This window comes from Telmatherina bonti (genome assembly GCF_933228915.1).
Source record: "Telmatherina bonti genome assembly, chromosome: 15".
Classification (NCBI taxonomy): Eukaryota; Metazoa; Chordata; class Actinopteri; order Atheriniformes; family Telmatherinidae; genus Telmatherina; species Telmatherina bonti.
Genome location: NC_136613.1, coordinates 11,796,941 through 11,821,024, shown reverse-complemented (window position 1 = coordinate 11,821,024; position 24,084 = coordinate 11,796,941). Strand labels below are relative to the sequence as shown.

Genomic DNA, 24,084 nt, shown 5'->3' with positions numbered 1-24,084 from the left:
CACCAGTAGCAATGGATATGTGCAGAAAATACCCATGTAGATAGAAGTGTTAGTTTACTTCAAATAGTCATAGTCAGGACTCAGTTTGTTTGAGTTTTTTTGTGTAAAGCAGACACTAATCCTAACACTAAACTTCAGCAAAGCAAACTCAGCTTCCCTAGCACAGTTTTCTTCAGACACTTTGAACGATAAAACTTTAAACATTTTGAAATATTGTTAATTGAGAAGGAAGAGTAGTTTCAACAATTCCAACTTATTATTTAGACAAACAAATCTGGAAAGTGTAGCAATAGTTTTTGTTCCTGTCATTTCTGTTCTATTTTTTTCATTTTGTGCAATGAGAATGACTAAAATTAAGTCTTTGGATGTCATTACATTATAAAGTAATTAATGAATTAAAGACTAACTGAGTCTTCCACAAAAGCTGATATTTTTTTAACTTGTGTTGTACATGTTTTACTACATGATCATACAGCATGATTAAATTTTGGGTCAAATATAGCAGCTCCCGTGTTAGCTCTCCACAAATATAATGCTATTCAGACTGAAATTATCAGAGCACAACATAAATAATATCCTTAACAATAAAAGATAAGAAGATTTGTAAGTAGTTAATTGTTTATTTAATCTAAAATCAAACTGCTGTGGAGTGATTTGCCCCTGAACTGTCCCTCCTAATTGAGGCTGTGACAGTCAGCAAAATAAATTGCGGGTATTTTTCCCATGAAGAAGAGAGCATGATTGGTAGCCATCAGGTATTTGGCTGCTTTGTCTAATGGAGGATTCCAGCCATTACTGGACTTGACTAATTAGAGAAGCCATGGCTTGGCTTCATTAAACAGAGTTGCCACATTCTTTAAAGCCCAAAGCTCTAACTCTGAAGGCAGGAATTTGGAATTTTAAGGACTTTGTTTGAGGAGATGAGAAGTCACGGTAACTGACCAAAAACAATTATTTGAAAAGACGCCACCATAAACAGCAGCTTTCATCTTTGTGGGGCCTTTGAAGGAACACAGTGTCGCAGTTCACATTTGTGAAGAAGAAGAAGAAATAATCATTTGTGCTTTCTGTTTCTGATCTCTGGACTCGCTGCAAAGAAGTTTGCCGCTGCACTGCGAGGTCAAAACAGAGGTCAGCTTACTCGATAGTATCTCTCTGCAGTGTGGAGTGGCGCTCATAGGAAGCCTCAGGAGCTCATCACTAAACATTACAATTATTCACATATCTATGCAAGTGATTATAAATGTTGCTTGTAGAGCTTTCTTATTAAACATTATCAACCCAGCTATTATGCAATGCAGCCAGTGCTGCACTACATTTCAGATGCCCTGTCAAGTCAAATCTACGGTCCTTATAAACAAACAGATAATCTGGATGAAAGTATTTAGGGATGCAAACCATGAAAGTAAAAAAATATGAACATTTTTATTGTTATTTCAGCGGATACGATGAGTCATCTACTTATAGGTAAGAGTGGATGCAAATTTGGCTGAACTACTTGTGTAACTCTAACAGGAGCAATTTTAACTTTTAACCTGAATTAACAGTCAGGATTTTTGGTGCAGACAGTGATGGTATCGGCCAGACTGTACCCTGCCTCTCGCCCAATCATTGCCGGGATTGGCTCCAGCTTTTCTTCAACCCTTAACTGGAACAAACAGTGAAGAAAATGGATGGACAGTGATGATTCCCTGATAATTCATTTTAATTATTTTCCCTGAAATCTAGGATTGTCTTCCTCCTTTTTTTGCCATCTTGTAACATCTAATTGCTTTTTTTCAGCAGGGCAAATTTATACGTAAATGTTTGAAATGTTTGAAACAATATCTCCTTCTAAGAGTGTATTTCTGCCTGTATCTGTATTTAGTATTGTAACCAAAGAAGCCGTACAACAATGGTACACACTGATTAGCCTCAACGTTAAAATTTCAAGCAGCTGAAGTACACTGATTTTTTTGTACAATGGTCCCTGTAGTGAGGTGGCAGCAGGTGAACAGTTGGTTCACTGATGTGGAAGTGTTGAAAGCAGGATGAATGGGTAAGCATTTGAACCTGAGCAGCCTTGACAAGGACCTAATTGTAGCGGTGAGACAGATGGGTCAGAGCTTCTTCGAAACAACATGTCTTGTGAAGTGTTCCTGGTTTGTACCTAACAAAAATGGTCCAGAGAAACAAAAGCAGAGAACCACTTGAAGCGGTTTTAGATCTTGGGAACTTTGGGAGAAAAGGATGTCCTTGTGGCTCGGTCCCACAGAGGATCCACTCAATGCCAAACTGTTGATCATGACAGCTTAACTATGATAAGAAGGTGGAAGAACACAAAGGTACATAAAAGACATGTCTGCTGAAACAGATCAGTTGTCCTTGTCCTTTGAAGGATGAATCTAAGCTAAGTGTACAGGCGTAAAAACCTTGACAATGGAGCAATGGAAGACAATCTGACTGACCAAGCAGCCAGGTTTATGTGCATTTACCTGGAAGAAGATGGAAGTCAGAGGGACTAAACAGCAAGCAGAAACAGAGGGATGCTATAAAAATATGCTCTGATGTTAAACTTTCAGTCTTATTATAGACTTGGGCAGTATATTCAACTTTCCTAAACAAAGAGTCAGAGTCAACATGGCTTCTGAATTCCTCAAATCTCCATTTGACCAAACATATGTGTGGTGTTCTGGATAAATAGGTCTGATCCATAGATACTCCCTTTGCAACTGATGTGATTTATATAATTCCCAAAGTAACCCACAGATATCTACCTAATAACGAATCACTAAGTGGGTGATTTAAACATCAAATAACTATCTTTACATTTGCAGGGAGTACCAAACATTGGTGCAGAGTTAGTTTGTAAACCTATTATGTAGAAAAGCACAGCAACACATACATTCACACACAAACCCACACACACCTCCACAACTTGAAGTGTTGGCATAAGAATCTGGACAGACTTGCAATTTGGGACATTTTGAGATGTCAGCTAACAATAGGTTAATTTTTTTACTCATAAAAACATGATTACATTTAGTCAATAATACATCACTGTTAATAATTTATTTAAAAATAGTTAAAGACAGGATTCCCCTGTGCTCTTGTATCTTCTTTTTATTGCTCTGTTTTTTTAACTTTGATATTAATCATTTAAAACACTTTCAGAAAATATTCACTTTCAAGGTCATACATGTGTTTGAAATGGTCTTGTCTTGTGTAAATAATTTGGTTATATAGTTGTATTGCATTGGATTGCATAAGCAAAAAAGAATATACTGTTTTTATAAGACAAACACATCTTCTCATATATGCCATGAGCAACAAATTTATTGATAAAATGATCACGTTACCCCCTTTTTTTTAGCAACCTGAGATTAACTCACAGTATTACTTGCAACTAACCTCAGAAATAATGGCAACAACTTACAGTACAAGTAATCTAAAATTATTTGAAAATCCCTTATGCATATCTGCGCTTATTTAAAATCTATTTGTGGTCCCTTCAGTAATCCGTCAGTGTTGCTGAAATGAACATCAATACTAACGCTGCATGTACATGTGCTTGTTTGTCCAGCAGCTTAAACGAGTGTTTTTCTTCCACAACAAGTATGTTCATTGATGATTGTCTGTGTGACTCTGCGATGCCTCCACTTTTCTCCACACGGCAGCAACTTAATCCCTAACTAGCAGGGACTATTCCCAGGCTCACCGTTTAGACCCCACTGCAAAGTTCCTGCTCCTCCCCCTCCCAACAAGCAACAAAAATCTAAGAAATAAAATAACGACAAAATATGAAAAAGAAACACATGAAAAATACAGACAACCAACCATAGATAAGACAAAAATGAAAAGGCAAATAAACATAAGAAATTTACAAAGCAAAATAAAAGCAATATTAGAAGGTACTAAAAGTTAGCAAAACAATGAAGACATAAAAAAACACAAAGGAAGGAAGAGGACAAATAATAACAAAACAATATGGAATACTGTGAGGAGTGAGCACAGTTTGCTGGGATTGCTTGTTTCATTCTGCTTCACCTCCAATGCCCTACTTCCCCTCAGGCTCCAGGGGCTGATAGGTAGTTCAGGCAGGGAGGGATTAGAGTGCATGCTGGTGTGAAGGGCCGAGCCAGGCTGCAACAACGCCGGTGTCGCCAGAATGATCTGCCAGGTACGCCACAGAGGATTAGAGCCAGTAGTGCTGGCACTGGGAGAAGGCGACGTGAGGGGACGTGTCCCTCGTAGGCATTACCTCACAGGGACCACATGGCTCTGGAGAACCATGGGAAAAATGTTGCTGCTTGGTATTTTGAGCACAAGAAAGTGGAGGCTAATGACACCACATGATATAGAACAGTGGATACATGGAGAAACATCTCAAATGTTTGGGATCAAACATGCATGATGTGGTTTTTGATTGTGTGAGGCTTGTCAGAATCTGCAAAACTATTGCAGTGTCACTCTTTTCAGTTTCTCTCTGTTCTCTTGTAACAAGAGCACCATCTACTGTCACCTGAAACCTCCACCTTGCAAAGTCAGCAGTTCCACTGAGACCAAAGTTAAGAAAAGTGTGTTAGAAATTCAGAAACACATCTAAAACAAGACCAGAGAAAGGTCATTTATTTTTCTGCCAAATCTAAAGAGTATACTAGAGACAAATAAGTGTTTCTGGTGTTCAGGTGTTCTGGACTTAAATTTTATTCAGCTGATCTGAATTTACACCATATGTTTTTGAAGTGTTGGTTCAATAAATCTGTAGATTCACGAGCAATCAAGTAGTTGTTGTAATAATAATAAAAGTAATTATAATAATAATTATTATATATTAATGTTTCCAAATTGCTCATACTAACTAATAAAATTATTCCTTGATCTTTCTTTCTTATGCGTTTGCCAAAGTTTTCCAATTTTATAATCACCAATCAGACAACTTAATAAGACCTCTACAGTTTCATGCAGATTTAAAATCTAGTGTCCCCTTTTAACTAAATATATTTAAGATGTTTATCCATTTCTGAGCTGAGAATTGAAGGATGTTTCAATTATATGTATACAGTATACAGACAAGAAAGAACACTGAGAGAGCAACATCACTGTCTGCAAATCAGAAAAATACCCTTATCAAGTATTCTACTTGAATTCTGCAAAGAGTTCTTTGTAGAAACTCTGCCTTTAAATCATTTAAATGTTCTTTTTGTTTATCCCTTTCTGCCTTTATGTAACACAGTAGTAGATCAAACCTACATCTTTTTATAAAGAAAACTGTTTCTTGTTTTTACTGTTAAATACAAAAACATGGATACTGACTTGATTTGTAACAGTCAATAAAGTTTTCTAACTTTAAAACCTCTTTTATTCACCTCCCAGGTAGCTGCACACACAATGTGTTTGAAAAATAGCCAAAAAATAAAACAAAAAAAAACAAACACTCCAAATAACTTCATAACATAGTGAACATTATTATGGAAATAGTGATGTTATTCAAAAACTTGTTATACTCAGTGAATAATATGAATAATTTATTTGCATCTCAAACTAATATACTTTTAATCAGCCAGATGTTTAGAAATGAATGTTGGAAGAGTTTATTTCATAGTATTAAAGACAGAAAATAAAGAAAAGTTTTTACCAATCAATTTAAGTTCCTTTAAAAAAATAGATTGCCTTAGCCTGAGTCACATTTTTTTTTTTTTTTTTTTTTAAAGTATACAAATATGATTTAAACAGTTTAACAAACCTTGTCAAGGATCATAGATCTCAGCTTTCAGACTGATCTCTTTTCCAGACTTTTCCATGTAGTGTAGCAGAAATACATAATACCACTCTCTGCGCTCATTGGTCAATGATGACATCACCTCTGCAGGACTGCAAGCAGGCTTTGCCATGACAACCAGTGTGCACTATTTTTTGCATGTCCCTCCCCAGATTGTTTGTAGACCACACAGAAAGACTCACACCTGCTTAAGTGTTCAAACTCCACAGTGAAGCTTTACAAGTGAAGCTGAAACAAGAAGTCTGCAGACCTCCCTAGAGGCTGATGAGTTAAATTCCACAGGGTGGCAGCACTGACTCACGCTACCTCTACAAGTGCCAACCAACTTCAGGATGGATTTTTTTTTTTTATACTGTTCATGCTTACATACATCTGAAGTCAAGCTACCTCCTTTTATGGAAGTAAAAATATGGAATGTGACATCTTGAATTTACATTTCATCTTTAAGCTGAAAGTTCAACACAAGATGGCAGCATTGTGCTGCGCTAATAAGTGTTGGAGTTTCTATACGGCTCCTTTCATTTCAGGGTCACAGGTATTCTGACAATATTATTAGTCAATATTGTTTCTCCAATTTAAAATAGTGTTTGAATGAGACCATTTGAAATTTATGATGAGATCCTTGAACTTTCATCAGTCTTACATTTCCACTTGTTGGCTCTGGTATAAAAGTTAAGCAGGGCTGGAAGTCTGGAGATGACGGACTGTGGCTTGGTCAGTATTGTTGGAGGATGTTGCATAAGAATCTAAACACCCAGTAAAGATTGGGTAGCCCTCCATCTGAAGACATCTGCTCCAGTCTAAAGGCAACAGTTGGTACAAGAACAAATGTATTTATGGCCTTGAATGTGTTCGGAATAGGACAATTTGTTCATCGAGGTCATCAATTTATGGCTGTATCAACTTTCAAGTAACACCTCTGAAATTTCATTGGTCACTCATGTGGCCTCCTGAATTCTGATTCGTAGCTTGTTAAATTTGCTGACATGGAAAACTAGGTCAATTTGCATGGAATTGGGATTTGGTGGCTAACCCTAAACTTAAAATCTTAACACCAACAAGAACAGCTGTATTTATTCTAAGTTATATGTAAAGTCTGTTTGTCCTCCGTGAGATGAAGAACTTTCACATTTTGCATAATATTCTTTAAAATCTGTAAACAGTTTTATTTTTGACACTAGAAAAGGATCAAGGCTGTCATTTATGAGTTTTCAGACACCCAAGAATCCCTCTATTTCACACACTACTTCTTACCAAAGCATACAATAATCCTGGTGGACATTACAGTTAGCTGAATGTATTGACTGTCCATCATGTTCTTCTGTCTTATCTTTACCACCCCACTAAAAATTTCCTCAAAACACAGCTGGCTACGAACAAAATTAAAAAGTCACCTTTTCTTGTTTGTAAAGATCAAACCAAGCAGAGACAGAACCCTTAATTCTGTTCCAGTGTCCAGAACAACTTGCATCATACTCAGCAGCCACTTTATTAGATTTGTGAAATACCTCAATTTTTCATTGTATAGTTAAAAAGGTGTTGGAAAAATGTATAACATAGATTTTGAGATGAGATGATAACATCTCACAGGTGCTCCAGATTCGTCATATCCATGATGATCTCCCATTCCACCACATCCCAAAGGTGCTTGGATTGAGCTCTACTGACTGTGATGACCATTGGAGGACAGTGAACTCATTGTCACAATTAGAACCTGAATACTATATTACTACCAGCGCTAAATTGCTGAAGAAACCAGTTTGAGATGATTTGAGTTTTGTGACATTGTGATATTCTGCAAGAGGCAGCCATCAGAAGATGGGTACACTGTGGTCATGTAGGGACTGACATGGTCAGCAAAAATACTGTTGCAGATTGTGGTATTCAAGCAATTCTTAATTGCTACTAAGGAGACCAAAGTGTGCAAAGAGAATATTCAATGCCCATTCACAATTATTTTTGTCCAGACAATAGCCACTAAAAGCATCTTGTTTATGTCTACATACCTAAATGCACCCAGTTGCTGCCATGTGATAACAGAAATGAACACAAATAGCTATTTGTGCTAAAAAGCAATTGAACAGTTGTAGAGAATAAAGTGGCCACTGGTGTAAATATATAGATGGAACCAAATATGTCACATAAATTTCAAACTAACATTGGCGTTTAAATAAACCATTTAAAAAAATCAAAACTCAAAATTGCTGGAATTTCACACTTGAAAGAGAATTCATTTTGTTTTATTGAATAGTGTTTCTGTATAACAGCTGTGATTGATCCATTAAATGCTTATATATCACTTGACATTTACAAGACGTCTATCTACTCAAAAGAAAACGCAACATTCACAAAAAATTACATTGCTCCAGTTTCTGTCCTGCAGTTTTACTGTCAAACACCAGGGGGCAGAGTAGAGCTGTGATAACTAACAGTGTAGTTCATTTCCAGAGCCTTATTGATTAACAAGATATCAAATGTAGAATTCTTGATCTTCTTCTACCTTGTCTGCTTCCTCAGCTGGAACACTAATAATGCTGCAACTGTCTGACTGGTTTATTGAAATGTCACTTGAGGACGGCGCAGCACTCATGCTCAAACTGGTGCTTTGGGTATCTAGTTCCAGCAAGGCAGAGGGAGTACCTTTGATGAACAAGCTGTGTGGAGTTCGGCCCAGTGTGGCTGATTTGTAGGCGTTTTCTGGGATGACAGGAGAGAGTGGGGGTCCTACGTCTTCTGGCGGAGCAGATAATGGTCGTGGAGTTTGAGGCAGGCTTGATTTGATGTATGCAGATACCACCGAAAGGTCCACACTGCTGCCAGGAGTCACCTTGATTCCTGTGTCCACATCTGTCTCCTCTGCTCCAATCAGAGTGTCCACGTTGAGCCGGAATGCCGGGATAAGGGAGGGGCTCCTTTTAAGAGAGTGGCTCCTGTTATGAGGGGCAGAAGGAGGACCAGGAGAGGAGCAGGTAGAATGGGAGCTCCCTGATCCCAGGTTGGGTAACGAGAAGATGGAGCCTGACCGGTTGCCGCTCCACTGGGACCTCCAGTTTTCAGGGTGGTCAGACCACGGTTCCTGCTCTTCCAGTTCCTCGGAGGCCAGAGGGAGAGAGTTGTAGGAGGCCTGGTGGGCTCTGGAACGAGATGTCACCCTCTGATGGTGACGGCGGTTTCTGTGGGAGGCAGTGCCGCGTGTAAAGGTGGATGGAGCGGAAGCAGATTCAGCAGTAGTGGATGATATGTGGCAGGGATCCTGTCTGTGTCTGAAGTATGCACCTTGGACCTGAGCAGACAAGAAAACCAGTGAGAGTATGCTATTAAACAATTAATAGAAAGTGTATAATCTATTTATTTTTTCCCATTTTTTTGTATAAACAGTACATTTCCTATTTTGGGGTTATTAACGGATCTCATTAAAAATCAAGAAATCTTGCAAATGACCAGTTGGAGTACATTTAAAGGTACATATTACTCACAGTGAAAGTTAAGTTTTGCATGTTATTTATACGTAAAGACAAAACTGAATGGCTTTGTGTACAAAGAAAATCTAATAAAATTTTAAATCTACATGCACCAAAAACACAACAGGCCATATTTTTTTGGCAAAACTTTTGGAAAGGTTAAGGAGGAACTTTTAACATTAACAGTGGCTCATTGCCATAAAGGGCTGAAGTGAGGTCTGACAGCATAAGAAATAGCTGAGGCTTGGAACTGATTCATCTTAATGGATTGCAGTTGTTAATATGTTTTATTATTTACATATGTGCTGCGCTCCTCTGTTAAAAAGCCTCCTGATAAAGAACTCTGCAGTCTTACATTAAAAGCATAGTGGACTTGAGCAGAAGCTTTGCAGAGGTCTGCAAATTAATGTTCTGTATCTTCTTTTCCAGATTTTTTTTTAGAAGTTTAGACAAAGCAGGATGAGACTTGGGTTGAAGTTGTTGCAGAAAGGAGAATAAAAGAGCGGAGTAAGCTGTAAAGCTCTGTATGCACTTAAATTTTCAGTTGAATCTCATTGCTCTCGTGTGTGTAAATGAGTAAAAATACTTCTCCTTACACTCCATCTTATTTCGGCTGTCTAATATATTCTACTAACAAAGGCCAACAACATCTACTTCAAGCACCAATGATGCACGGGGCCTCTTAAGTTATTTTGAGACCTTTAAACAAAAGATTTCTCAGACTAACTGATGAAATTACACCATGGTTCAGAGAGCCTGTGTTAGCGTTTCCCAGTATCCATTGTTATTTGAAAAGGATTTTGTGTTTTCTTTCTCACAGAGTCTACATGGGAGGAGATGTTCAGCGCTTCCAATTCTCAAACCAAAATACAGAATAATTTTTCAGAAGATATCTCAAAATGTAACTAAAGTAATGCATACTTCACTGCTTTCTAAGAACCTGTACAAGATTTGGGAAATGATTTTCTTAAGGATCACATTCATGAGTTCACACTCACATTTGCTGTCATGCTTTCATTTCTAAGAGTGAAAACATAAAAGCTCTGACAGACCAGACAGTCATACAGTGCAGCAACTGTTTGTTTCTCAGACCGCTTGAATGGAAGGCAAGAAAAATCTAAAAAAGATGTTCTCATTGTCCCCATGCAAGCTTCAGTTGCAGTGCTCTTGCAGCACTTCAGTCTCAGAAAGTTGTGAGACGGAAATGCTCTCTTTATACTGAGTCTCTGTCTTAGTCAAGTAACTTTATTGTGTCATTTATTACATGTTTAAGCAGCTTGTAGCCGACAGTTAAACTTTAAAGATGGCTAAATATGGAAATTCTTTGCATGATTTCAATCTAAATCAGCTATTTTCAGTTTCCTCCATCAAAACTACAGCTCAGGTGGCACAGTACAGTACATATTGTAATAAACTCTCACCCCAAATGGATTTTAGCATAATACTTGATGCATTTGACATACCTATACACAGAGCAAATAAATCATTTTATCTTCTGCTGCTGCCATCAAGAGTGCATATTACATATATAAAGCTGTGAATAACATTAATGTAAATCTTATCAATGGCTTAAGGACACTATGATACTTGTGAAAGCTGTTAATATGCATTTAGTTGCTGAATTGGGATACAATGTTGTCCTTGTGTTCGGTCTCAGATTGCACGCCTGCGATGGTGTTTTCTGATAAACCAAGATATCCTATCACAGACATCAACTATCCTGAGAGGAACTCCACATTTTCACACAGTAGACATACATAATTAGACCATATGCTTATTTTTCACCTCCTCTTGATGGGACAAGACCTTTTTTCATCAAGCCATATCTACTGCTATCATATATGCCCCGATTTCCTCCTGAGTGGTCCGACAGAACCTGTTTCACACAATCCATCTTTCTTCTTGATCGTTTCCAACTATTCCCACAAGCATCTTTTTGCTTCCATTACCACAGGTGGGCCTGTAACTAGAAGTTTCAGGTGTCCAATGGGCCAACCAGGCTTCAAAGGTCCCCTTTCAGCCTCACAAAACGCTTCACAGGTGATGATCAATATCGTCCATAACCAAAAGTCAGCTTAGTCTTAAAAATCTGTACTCTGCTTTTCTCTGGTTTCATTGCAAAAAGATGATGTGTTTTGGATCATTTCAAAATTAGAATTTATCATGTTTTTGCCGTAAATTTTCATAAGATTGTTAAGATTCAATCTTATTTGAACCATTTCCAGAAATTCAAAAGTTTTCTTTGTCAATAGCGATGGATTTACTTATTTTATGTTCCACATATGTGCTGAGATATGATGTTACAAGGGATAAAAAAGCTGTTAACCTCCATCTGTGATGCTTTCATGCAACACAGTGTTCCTCACGTGACGTACAGAGTGAAAACTGGACAAGTAAGTGGTACAAGGGAACCCCGGGGCTTACGAAAGCCTCCACATGCTCCCAGTTCTCAAGTTGTCTGCTTTATGAATCATACATGCAGCTGGGCAAGCCATCAGCATCACCATGAACCCCATGTGTTTACAAACCCCATTTATGGACCAAAGAGTCTTAAAACACACAGAAAATTTGTGACATACCACAAATCTATGGTCAATTATCCTCCACATAGTGGCAGGTTTGGAAACATAAGACACAACATTTTTTATACCATGTAAAGCAGCTGCAGTAGTATTTATACCGCTGCTCAGTCAGTGCAGATTTTTGTCTTTCTGTTCCTCTCCACTGCACAGCTTCATTTGCTGCTGATAGATTCTCCATACTTCTGGTTTCACGTCGGTTCTTTCATCAGACTTTCCAAACAGACAATGCAGGCAGAAGCAAAAACTTTCCATACAGCGGTCTCAGGACAATTATTACCGAGAGCACTGGGGTGGAGAGCAGTGCACAGGTTTCCATATGCTGAACAACAATAAATATGAAGGCAAAACTTCCCTGAGAACAAGAGAAGAGCTGAGGTTTGATTTAAAATGTGCTCACAGGAAGAGGAAGTAATTCCAGAGAAAATCTGAGGCTGTATTTTCAGCATTCATAAATGTTCTTGGTTATCATGATAAATCCAGCAATGTTCATTCTTCCAACCTGATACTCTGAGTTACGTTGAAATATTCAGTTGATTTAATCATCTAAAGGATTCATTTAACATCTAAAGGTCTGAATGCAAGACAGTGTTGCTTCTTATACACGAAGATTTATAACTAATCACATCCCAACTAGAATGTCTGTCTGAATATTGTGGGTGATAAAAGTGTTAGAAATTCATTCAGTTATCTTCTAATCCATCCCAGCTGCCATCAGGTGAGAGGTAGAGTTCACACTGAACGGCTTGCCAGTCCATCACAGGACAATTTTACAGAATTTCACAGAAATGTTCAGCTCAAGTAACTTTATTCTATTACAGAAAAAAAGACAATGATTCTTTATTTACTCTGACTTTCAGTTAACTGGAGACAGGATAAAGCCAAGCTTCTTTATAGATTTTCTCTTCACTTAAAACTTTTTTCAAGTGAGGCGATTTTTTCCAGATGCACTCAGAAATTAAAGTTTTAACTAGTTTAAGTTGTTAACACTCTTTCTCACAATGATATTTAGGTTTTATGTTGTCCCACTACTGTCCCACTGTGTAAGCGTGCAGAGTGGTGGAGGCACATTTATTGTTTCAACACATTCTATATAGTAGACAGATCAGGACATTAATGTTTTGGTGAAAAATGTATGAATATGTCAGAGATATATGTCTTGAGGGCATCATTGTTCTAAAATGTCTTCTTTTCTTTTTTTGGAATCAACTTTTTTTATTTACTTATTTTGGGAGATTTATTTTGGGTGTTATTTACAAAATAACTTTCCACCCCAAGGAGGTTAGTTGTACCTTGGCACATGTAAGGTCAGGTTCCCTCTACCCTCCCACACTCACCCACCAAGATGGAAACAAGACAAAGTGCAAAATCTAAAATATAGATGCTCACATATGTCAATAGACACATATTATTTTACATAACAAAAACAGAAGAAAAAACAAAGTAAGGAGAAAATAAATAGTCAAATAAATTGGTTGGCGGATAAAAAGGGGGAGGGGGCATTCTTACTTGACATAAATAGACATTGTTCACGATGTCAAGTATAAAAACTTAAAACATGATCTCCCTTTTCAGGACAAAAAGTCTTCTTTTCTTGAATTTGAACAAACTTTTGACCTTCTGTAGTCTAAGGTTTTATGTCAAGTCATTGCTTTTGAAAGGTCTCTTTCAGTATGTGGGTAAAAAACTAACAAAGAAAAAAAACAGAACCTGGTTGAAATTTTGAGTCAGAAAAGTTGTGAAATGCATCTTGTAAACTGTTCTGGAAGTAAAGTCAGCCTGTGATGCTACAGAAGCAACAAGCCTTTACTGACGGAAACACTGTACAAATTTCATTCAACAGTGTTGCAAGTTGAAGCATCTATCTTTGTTATGGGTGTATAAATAGCTGCTGCAATCCAATGCTAATGTTTTGACATGAATAAGACACTTTTAAGTGTCCTCACAAGACTTAATGTGTGTAGAGGAAAGTGGTGAAACCTCTGTGTTTTCCGCTCTCCTTCCCAACGTCTCAAAGTTGGCTCTTTTCTAAACCACCTTTCCCCTCTGTCTTCATTCTTCTCTCTGCTCCACAATCCTCTTCATCCTGTTTATCTTTTTCTCTCCTTCACTTCGTCTTCCCTCCTCTATGACTTTCCTTCGCTCTGAACCATGAAGTGGTTGTATGGCTGCATATTTGGCTCTCCCACACAGGAAAGAAGGAAGCAGTAAGTACTGTCGTGAATTGTCCAGACTGTCATTTCAAACTTAATGATACTCAGAGGAGGCCAAAGAAGGGCAAGTTTATGAGAGTGTTGTTATCCCCAAAGAGGCCACACATCAACTGCACACATTCAACTTTTGCTACAACAATTTCTGTGCATGTTTGGGTGAAAGGATGTGAGCTTCAGTAAGCTAATGTGGCACAACATGGTGTGTCCAGTTTTTTTGTGAGGACGCTACTACAATGCCAGTGAGCAGCCGCACTGGGGGTGCTGGGTAATGAGGCTGCTGACTTTGCGATGCTCAGACCCTTACTGTTGTAAGCATTAGTTATCTCGGGATAAGCCAGGTCAGCCGGATATCTGCCCTCAGTGAGCCAAAACCATTACAGCTGAGGATTAATCCCCAAACTACACAATGCTGCAGAGGAGAGACCACTTGGTTAGGTTTGAATCAATAAACATAATTCTTCATCAGCTCAGTGGCCTTACAGGGGTTGATGGATTACCGTTTCAAAATCTTTAATTCGAATAAAACTAAAAGAATTCAGTCATTTGCTGATCAGTAGGTTGGTAAAAAAAAAAATCAACCTGTAAGTGTTTTTGTAATTGATTTATTATTGATTTTTAGGTTTGAACAAACATATGCAACATACACAACAGTTACTTGCTCCAGTTGCTGAGGTGTGAGATTATTCTGCTGCTTCATTCTGGCAGATTTAACAGCCAACGCAGCCACTTTGGACTATATGGTGTTGTTTAGACTGTAGGAAGCACTTCAAAACATCACTTTAAGTTCTGAAAAGAACATTTTTCATTGATTTTATATAAAACTATGAATAAAACAAAGAAAATGGCAAGTTTGTGGGGAAAAAAAAAAAATAAATAAATATATATATATATATATATATATATATATATTTTATTTTTGTGAGCTAATATTATCAGCTGATCTTGACATCAAAACTATATTCTTTTTAAATAAAAATGTTAATTTTAGAAAAGAGTCTGGAGGTGGCGTCTTCTTGTTTTTTGAGCAAAGTAACTTCAGCTCTGCTGTTTACAACATTGTCAGCAGCACATGTAGCAGAGTTAACTTAAAAATGTGACAAGTTATAAAAGGTCTGTAACCATAATATAAGATAAAAAATAATGTTATGGAAATTATACAAACACACTTAAACACATTTTCTGATATTTAAAGTGAATATACATTATATGCTAAAAGTAATGTTAGTTTATATTTTGATAAAATCTTTTTATTTTACTTTCTAATTATTAATATTTCGATATGTCCAAAAATACATAATTTCTTTTTATAATAATCCGTACTTTGCGTCTATGACCATTACCATATTGTGCACGTTTTCCAGTGGTATCATGGTTAATGAAGATACAGAAGATGTGGAGATGCTGAACAATAATTTCATGTGACAGCTGCAGCAAGATGATCTGGTAAAATTTCTAGTGTTTGTGACCAAACACTTTGAATTATGGACACCTCCTTGTACGTAATTTGTCAACTAAAGGCCAATTATCTCGATTTATATGCAGAAATAAGAGTAAATGTAAAATGTATATATCCTGTATGTTACAATTAGAGTTTGTAATGACTGCCTAGACCTATGTTTATATATTAGAAAGGAAAATGATGCTAACTGATTCCCATAATAAATACATAGATGTATCATATTGTGAAAATGTGTCACATATAGCCCTAAAGACTAATTTTTATCTCATGTTTCCAGCAGATTATGCCATGAAATATTAAGAGAAACTACAGATTAACAGACCAAAAATAAAAAGCAAGCAAACAAACAAAAAAACAAACAAACAAACAAAAAAACTGATAAGATCAGAATACGCACATGACAACCAAAACTGGAATCTCGATGATGCTCTTTACCTTAGAAGACAACAATGATCACTATTCAGTCTATGACCTGATGCTGCTTTGTAAAACTCTGATAAAACACTCAGCAGTCTAAATAAATTCAGATCCTGAGTAAAGTTTGCATATTTGAAGGTCAGATGAAAAAAGAAAAAAGTTATATGTAATGTCTTGCAGCAGCTGCAAGACACTTTTTCCAGTTTGGATTTCTGTTTTTTTTACCATCCATCTGGTCGGATCAAAAACATCAAGCAAACAATATTAGTATATACATAAATGTAAAACTTAAATATTAAAATTGGCAATGTCCATATGGGAACGCTTAACATATCCCAAAAGGACTGATTTCAACCATCGGTGGAGTGAAAATAGCATAAGAGCCAAACCAGCGCATATTGTGGACCGCCTGTCTGCATATTCTTCAAACAGCCATGCAAGGCTTGCTTCAATGACTGATTCAGCAGTTCGTGTTCCTACTGTCTGATATGGTAAATAAAACATTTTTGTTACTTTGTGGAGGAACAGGGCTTCCACAAAGTCCAGGTGGCACTTAAGCATCATGCATATGGTCCTTTGTCATGATGGATTAGCTCATTGTTTCTCTCACTGTTACTCCAATCCCAGTAATGGACTGTAGCCTAATCAGCTTGAACTTTCTAAACTACTTATGTCACACCGCCTGGACACATATCCGTCTGAAACCGAAGCCCACCAAGTAATGTCCTTTTTTTCCCAAGTCTACCTTTGCAAGAGAGTGTATTTGTTCTCAGACAAGCACTTCAGCAGCATGCCTTGCTTTGTAATCAGCATGATGTAAGCATAATAAAAACTTTTATCAGCTTTCACGATGATAAATAATTTGTCATTTAAATATGCTTTAGAAAATGGTGCTTTATTTCCATTATGAAACCTTTAATTTTTCTTCAATTTTTTTTTGTGAATCTGCAACGTTACTGCTTTTAGTTAATGTATCATTATGAATTTGAAATAAACACACACACACACGCACACATAAACCCTTACCTGCAGCAGTATTTTATTGCCATCATAGTCCTCCGTCTGCCAGCGAGCTTCACTGATTGGGCTGCAGGGGTGTGGAAGCAGAGGCACCAGTACCCCAACATCCCTTACTCTCACCTCCATCACTGATGACTCCAGCACTACAGGACTTTGGCCTCGGGGGAGCCTCTTAAACGACAACTGGATCTCCATGTCGGGGTTAGAGTACACCACAAAGAAGCAGAAATCCTCCTTTTTCTGTGCCACTCTTCGTTGAAGCAGGAGCTTGTACAAACGGACCATATCTGCGTAATTTTCATGGCGGCAGTAAATGGTAAACCGCACTATTTCCTTGCCGTAGTGAACCTGCCGCACAGCCCAAAGTGGCGTGCCTGGAGACAAAGTGAAAAAGTCCTGACTGCACGGAGTCATTGGCAGCATACGACGGCCATTGCTGACTTTTTCGGTGTGGTGGTAATACCATGGTGGCCTCTGCAGAGTGCGGTGAAGCATCAGGATCTGCTCTCCACCACCGTACGCCTCCTGAAGAAAGAGAATGACCGCCATAGCCGGCTGACACGCAGCAGATGGGCTGCTGTTTTGATGGCGCTTTGACCGAGGTCGCTGGGCGACGGAGGCCCTCTCGGAGACTCTGAAGAGCTGCAGCTCAGGGTGAACCCACGCCAGGACCGCGTCAGCAGCACGCTGCAGGAACTTCCCCTGGCCAGGATCAGCAATGAGGTGGACACTGACGAGGAATGGATCCTGGAGCTCGCCCATGGATAACTCACCTTCACAAACAAACGAGGAAGAAAAAGAGGAAGAGTTAAGGAACGTGTAAAGAGCAAGGATACAAAAATGGATCAAATGATTTATGGCAATATCTGGCAACACATCATGGTTAAGATTGAATGACTTTCTGGCAATAAAAATATGGTTAGGAATGGTTTAGGAAAATTTACAAAAGGTTCAGGTTGTCCTCAGATGGTGGTCCAGATAAAACATTAAATCTCATGTTGTTCTTATGGCTCCTCTTTGAAGTTTTCCATCCTTTCCTTCGGTCTTTTCCTCTTCCAACAGTCCCCAACTGTCTCAATTTCACTTATCCATATCTAGTTCCATCTTTTTTTTTTCTTTTTTTTTTTTTTTTGTTTACCCCCCCCCTCCCTCTTAGTTTTCCTCCTTTCCACCAGATCCATGTGGAGCAGGGCTCCTCTGTGGAGGCTCATTAGTGCCATTAGGACTCATTACTGAAGCCCAGAGGAATGTTCCAGGCCGCAGCAGGAGCGATGCATTCAGGTGCAGCCTTGCCCTGAACCCTTGACCTGAAAAAAGCTCAGCACCCTGACACAGGTGCTGGCATGTTTCCAAACCAAACTTATCTAAACTGCATTTTTATTCTTGCATGTTAAACATAAACACATGCATGCCATCTTATCTCCACATATGCTCATGCCTTCTTTTTGCAGGATTTTTTTTCCTACGGTCTTTAACTGACTTCTCAGGGGACTTGTCCCCATTTTGTTTGTGCTTTGAGAATGGACACACAGTCTACTTATCCTTGGTAGAGCAGAGTGTTTGAGTGTTGCCAAAACCTCTCCATAAAACAAAGAGGCCAAACAAGGATTGGGTCTGTCTCACGGATCCCACTGGTCTTTCCAAAAGAGCAGTTTCTGTTTGACCGAAAGGGTGACATTTTCTAAAGGTGACGGTTGGGTTACAAAGAAACATTTCTAAAAGATGTCCATTCGAGGTGTAACGGTACAACACGCTTTAAGTATCAGTTTAGTATAAAATTGGGAAAAAAATGATGTGCTGCAGTACAATGTTGTTGCATTGTTGCAGGTTTTCTATGTTTTTATTGTTGTGAAGCACTTTGTGACCGTGTGTCTATGAAAAGCGCTACATAAATAAAGTTTATCTTATCTTACTGTATGTGTTACTAATGATGCCAACAGAATGGTGGATCTGATGTGCTGAGGTTGAGACCTAATGTAACCTTTAGTGTGAAGAAAAAAAACAACAGGATCAAGAAAGATCCAGAACAGGTTTAAGCTGGATGCCATCCTGAAACACACGTACACACAAATTGCAATTGCATCATACCTAACCCTGATTTTAACTTGATCTTACAACACATTTCACACCATTTGTTATTTGTCTCATTGAAATGAGAATTTATTCAGGTTTCAACAGGGCTTTGTTTCCAGATCTGAATCAGTTATTGAAAAAAAAACAGAAAAAGAATGAACACACACACACAGCATGTTAATTAACTTCAGTCCGATCCTATTAGAGTCACTGTCTGTCTCTACCTGACATCAGCTCGCATCAAGGCACCAAACAAAGGGATGATGAGGATCTGTGAGAGTGTTCCCGATGCAACAGATTGTACTATCGCTCAAGCAGCTTGGTTTCTTTAAACCAGCTCCTTCGCAGCTCAAACAATATCTTTTTTCAGGAGTTTGACATGAAACGGACCTTTGCCCAAACTGTCCAATTACTCACTTATTAGACAAATAAAGCAACTGAAGCGAATAGGTGAAATCATCTGCAGTCATGGTTTTGAAATCTTTTGATTGAGCTTTAGCTTTTCCAAACCGACCATTTTCTGACCATTTTAGTCTTCTGTTTTGTTTTAGTCTACTTGTCTAAAGACAGGTCATCAAATCAAAGACAAATGTTGGATTTTCAGGCCACTGACAGTTTTCCACACACACTTTAGATAATTTCTGTCTGGCGTCTTAAGAATCTGTTTGCATCCCAATAACATTAATCTGAGTTTGAAATGCAGGGTTGTAGTTCTGGGCCTAAAAACAAACAAGGCTCTGTGTCACTTCAGCTCATTTATAGCACCAATTCACAACAATAGTTACCTTGAAGCACTTAAATAATACAAAACAATTTAATCCGACTCTAATTCTTACTAATTCTAGATGCAGTGGGCATCTAGGATATACCATGCCTGAAAGGATGAAAATAAATTATTCCAGGTCATTTGGCCAACTTAGACTGGAAATAGTCGAGAGGAGTCACCTAATATTTTGTTTATCCATGGCAGCTGTAACTTCTTAAAGTTATTTTTATTTTCTATTTTTAAAACCCCATGAAGCAAGCATATGAACCTTTTTTTGTGTATTAAGTGAGTTTTATTAAGCTTTTCCTGCTTTCATTTGAATGTTATTTGATTAAGTTTCTTAATGGAAATCAAAACAACTTTAAATCAGGATCTCACACGATTAACAGTTATCTAAAGCTTTGACAATCTGGACAAGGTGTTTGTTTTTCTTGTTTTGTTTTTGTCTCTTTAAAATGATCCACAAAAGAACTGATTAAACTCAGCATTCAGGAAAATCATAATTTCCTTTGCTCTTTCTTTAAGAATCCTACCATTAATATTATTATACTATAAAATCTATAAAATTAACATTTTCAAGAAAAATAGTCTTAAATATAGTAAAATTTGGAGTATGATGGTTAGTTTTATGCGTCTGTTGTGGCTACTGAAGAAGCAAAAAAGAGATTTTTGTTCAGTCATGCCTTCTAAAAGCTCTATTTTGTCAGTATTTAGATAATTAAATTAAATTATTGATAAACACTTTGCAAACGCCAACACTTCCTTGTAGACACTTTGTCGGTGGTTGCTTTAGTGGGTGCTAAACAAATTATGCCATGTCTGGAGGTAAAAAAAAAAATCCTGAAAAATGAAGAAACTAGTTATTTTCAGACTCAACTGACGCAGCTGTGATTAATCAGAGAAATACAGAAGGAGGCAACGTTTTTTGCAGGTTATTCATGTTTAAAATCAGGGTCTAGATTTGCTATTTGTTTCTAATGCAAGTATATGGGATGAGAATCCTGCTTAGAAGAGGCAGGTGTCCCCCCCCGCCCCCTTTTTTTTTTTGTCTGTTTCAGATCATGGCAGGATTTTCATCCCATACAAGCATAAATAAATATAACTCTGTAGTCTGACACTTATGAGTTGCACACTTAATAACTTTAAAATCTGAATTAAATAGTTTATCTTCTTACAATACGATCTAAAAGGACAAAAGAAGACATTAGAGATTAAGTCAATCCAATCATGTAAAGGGAATGAAGTGTTTTGTGTGTAAAGCTCTGGAGGAGTGTGTCTCTAAGCTCTTAATCCACTTGGGTCTCAGAGCTAACATTGATGTTCTGACTTGGCTGCATACAAAGCAAGCACGTGCATCACTGCCATCAGAATACACACCGTAAACATGCTCATGTAAAAGACAGGCTTGTCTCCTTTCATTTTCTGACACTTTTACCTTTGCTCCATGTTAAAGTGTTCCCTGGCAACACATGCTCACACAGCCATACCCGCAGATGACGGCGTGAGATAAAACACCACGCCTTCCAGTGGCCCCTCCACATATGAGAGTGATTAGCAGTGAAAACTCAGCCTCGCCTCAGATTGCGTTTGGATGTGCACAAGTACAGCGGTTGCAGCTTTAGCTAGCTTGGCTCGCAGTCAAAGCAGCTGAAGGGGGGAAATTCAAGATGGGGCCCTCTTTTCTGTCGTCTGCTCAAAGGAAGAAAAATGGATGTAAGTTCCAACACTCATACATCACTTTCACTGACTTGGACCCAGGAAATTAACATGTCAAATCTTTGTTGTAATATAAAGTTTTTAATAAAGTGTCATTTTTTCCTGCTTTCCCCCCCCCCCCCCATTCTTAACAAAAAAATTTGATTATGTCCTGAAATGATTGGATATAATTCACACAGCAACAAATTATTTTGTCAATGTTTTAAATCAACTAATAGGATTTGTAACAAAATGCTTGGAGAATAAATTACAAAGTGAAACTGTAATGATTATCCTTTCCACAGCTAAAACAACAAAAGTGGAAAATAAGTGGAAGGATTGTGATGAACAGAAAAAACTGAACTCAAATTTGCCTTTAAAACTTGTTTTTGTTGCAAAGAAAGAAGAACATCAGCCCCTTTGCTCCTCTCATGTTTGTAAAACTTCTTTCTGCGTCACCTTTTTGTTTTTCCTCAGGTTTTGACCCCTGAACCAGCTCCTACTGGCACACAAGCACAAGAAATGATTAATTGATGCTGTTCTTTTCAATCAGTCCAAGTCATTCCCCAAACAACTTATTCTTAAACAAATCAGATAGTCACTCAGTCTGTTCAATCTTCCAAAGAGCTTGACTAAAAGCTGGACTGAAGTCTGTGAGCACAGAAATTTACCCCCCCCCCCCCAAAAAAAAAGCACGCTTCAGTATTTATTCAGCTTTTCTCTTTCTTTGGAGGCTCCCCCCTTTCATCTTACAACCTTACTTTTTTCAATCTGTTTTAAATTTTTTAAAAATGTTTTATAAAGTGGTCTATACTCTTTCAATCCTGTCTGAACCTAAACCATACATGGCCTGGAACTGTGCATGTGGGAGACTGATGGATAAACCCTCATAACCTAAAGCTATTCAAGTGAGCACTGGCGAGACATTAAAAACTACCATCAATCTTTGTTAATGCAAGATTTTTTTTTTTAAAACCACGGACCGACAGACCGACAGACAGATAGGCAGACAAAAGTTTTCTATAATTAAATTGCTCCTCATATAAAGAGTTAAAGTGAGTGATGTATTGCTGTCATCTGTCACGAGTACTAAAGTTGAAAGCTTCTGTTGAATCTCTATCTCAGCTACTTCTCACACTCCAGAAAGCAAAACTGCAAGTCTTCATTTCTGCTAATAATCACAACACAATTCACAAGCTGACACAACAAGAATCTGCAGAGCTGTTTACTCTGTTGTCAGAGGAACACAACAGAACATGGTCTTATTATTTGCTTTATATGACTGTTAAAGAGCGAGATAAGCAGGTTTGTGAAGGTTTTGGCCAGTATGTAGGAATCCCCAAGTTTCTTTCGCAGAGAGAAAATATTGAAAGGCTTCTGAATGGATGTTAAAACAACCTTGAAGTTTTACAAAAAGATGAAAGCAGTGTGACTAAAATGTGGAGCCATCATTCAATCTGCTGTTAGTATCAGACAGGGGAAACGGATATATTAGACAGGTTAGGCTGTGGCAGAAAGCATCTGGCTTGCTTCCCTCCTTTCCAAACAGGCTGGTGTAGGCAAAGATTAGACGAGGAGGCTTAGTGAAGAAACCAAAGCCTTTCGGATCTAGTCCAAGTTTACAAATGCAATGTGACATTTACTGTCTGAACAGAACTGGGACAAGGCAGCTTGGTGTGAGGGATTTAGTATTTCTTACTCACATTATGAATGCATACCTAACTCTTTTGGGGATGCAGAGTTATTTGTCTACACAATAGATTTAATGTTAAATGTCTTTTGCTGCCTCTTACACCATGCAAAACCACCTTTGCAGCAACAAAAGGAAAGATCTGAGTGTTGAGTGCATATCTTCTGTGTGCAGCAACAGCTACAATAAGTGAAGAAAGTTATTTTAATAAGGCACAAAAAAAAAGCATTTGTAAGTTCGTGATCTGACTAAATTTACTTTTACTTTACTTTTATTAACAGATGAACTGCATGCACAGATTAAACAGCCTGCTTAGAGACTCTCTAACACATGTCTGATTTTGGTTGGCCACAAGATGTCGACTGCAAATCGGAATCTTTGATTCATTGAAGGATTTTTTCCAATTGAAGTTGGAATTCGTCACCACATTAAGGTCTTCATGCGGTCAAAACTTTGGACTGATGCAATATTTAGTTTAGCTGAAAAGACCAGAAACAAGAAGAATACTGGCAGCAGCTGTGTTTTGCAAGAAAGAAAAACAAAGCATATTACTGATGCTCATAGAACTCAAGTTAGCATTGTAATGATTCACCAGGTGATCGGAGCTCGGCAGACTAAATATAAATATAACGTGATCTGACAGGTCTCTGGCTGCTCCAACACTGTGTCTGATAATTATTGCTCCACTTCCATGTGTGGTTAATAAATACACATTTACTCATTGTCATCAGGGAAAAACAACAAGGCTGAGATAGAACTGTTTCAATTAACAAGAAGCTGACGGCAGCACATTTAGCTGGAAGATGGCCTTATTCAAGTCACATTTTGCCAGATGTGCATTTATGAACACTCCAAGTAAACTGCCTTATAGCAGAGTCTGGATCTGCTACTTTCAACCATAGAGAAAGTATCACCAGTGTGGGTATGAAGGAGCTGAATTGTTAGAGGTG

General features: G+C 37.9%; 1 protein-coding gene across 1 annotated transcript in view; it reads right to left on the bottom strand.

Annotated features, from left to right (window-relative positions):
• Nucleotides 1-8,231: 8,231 nt before the first annotated feature.
• fam124a (family with sequence similarity 124 member A) overlaps nucleotides 8,232-24,084 on the bottom strand; it is a gene marked incomplete at both ends in the record, with an annotated part of 29,886 nt that continues 14,033 nt past the window's right edge. Inside the window, 2 exons of the mRNA XM_079254592.1 lie at nucleotides 8,232-9,044; nucleotides 16,917-17,683. Of these exons, the coding sequence (XP_079110718.1) occupies nucleotides 8,232-9,044; nucleotides 16,917-17,683 (1,580 nt within the window). The remainder of the gene's footprint in view (nucleotides 9,045-16,916; nucleotides 17,684-24,084) is intronic.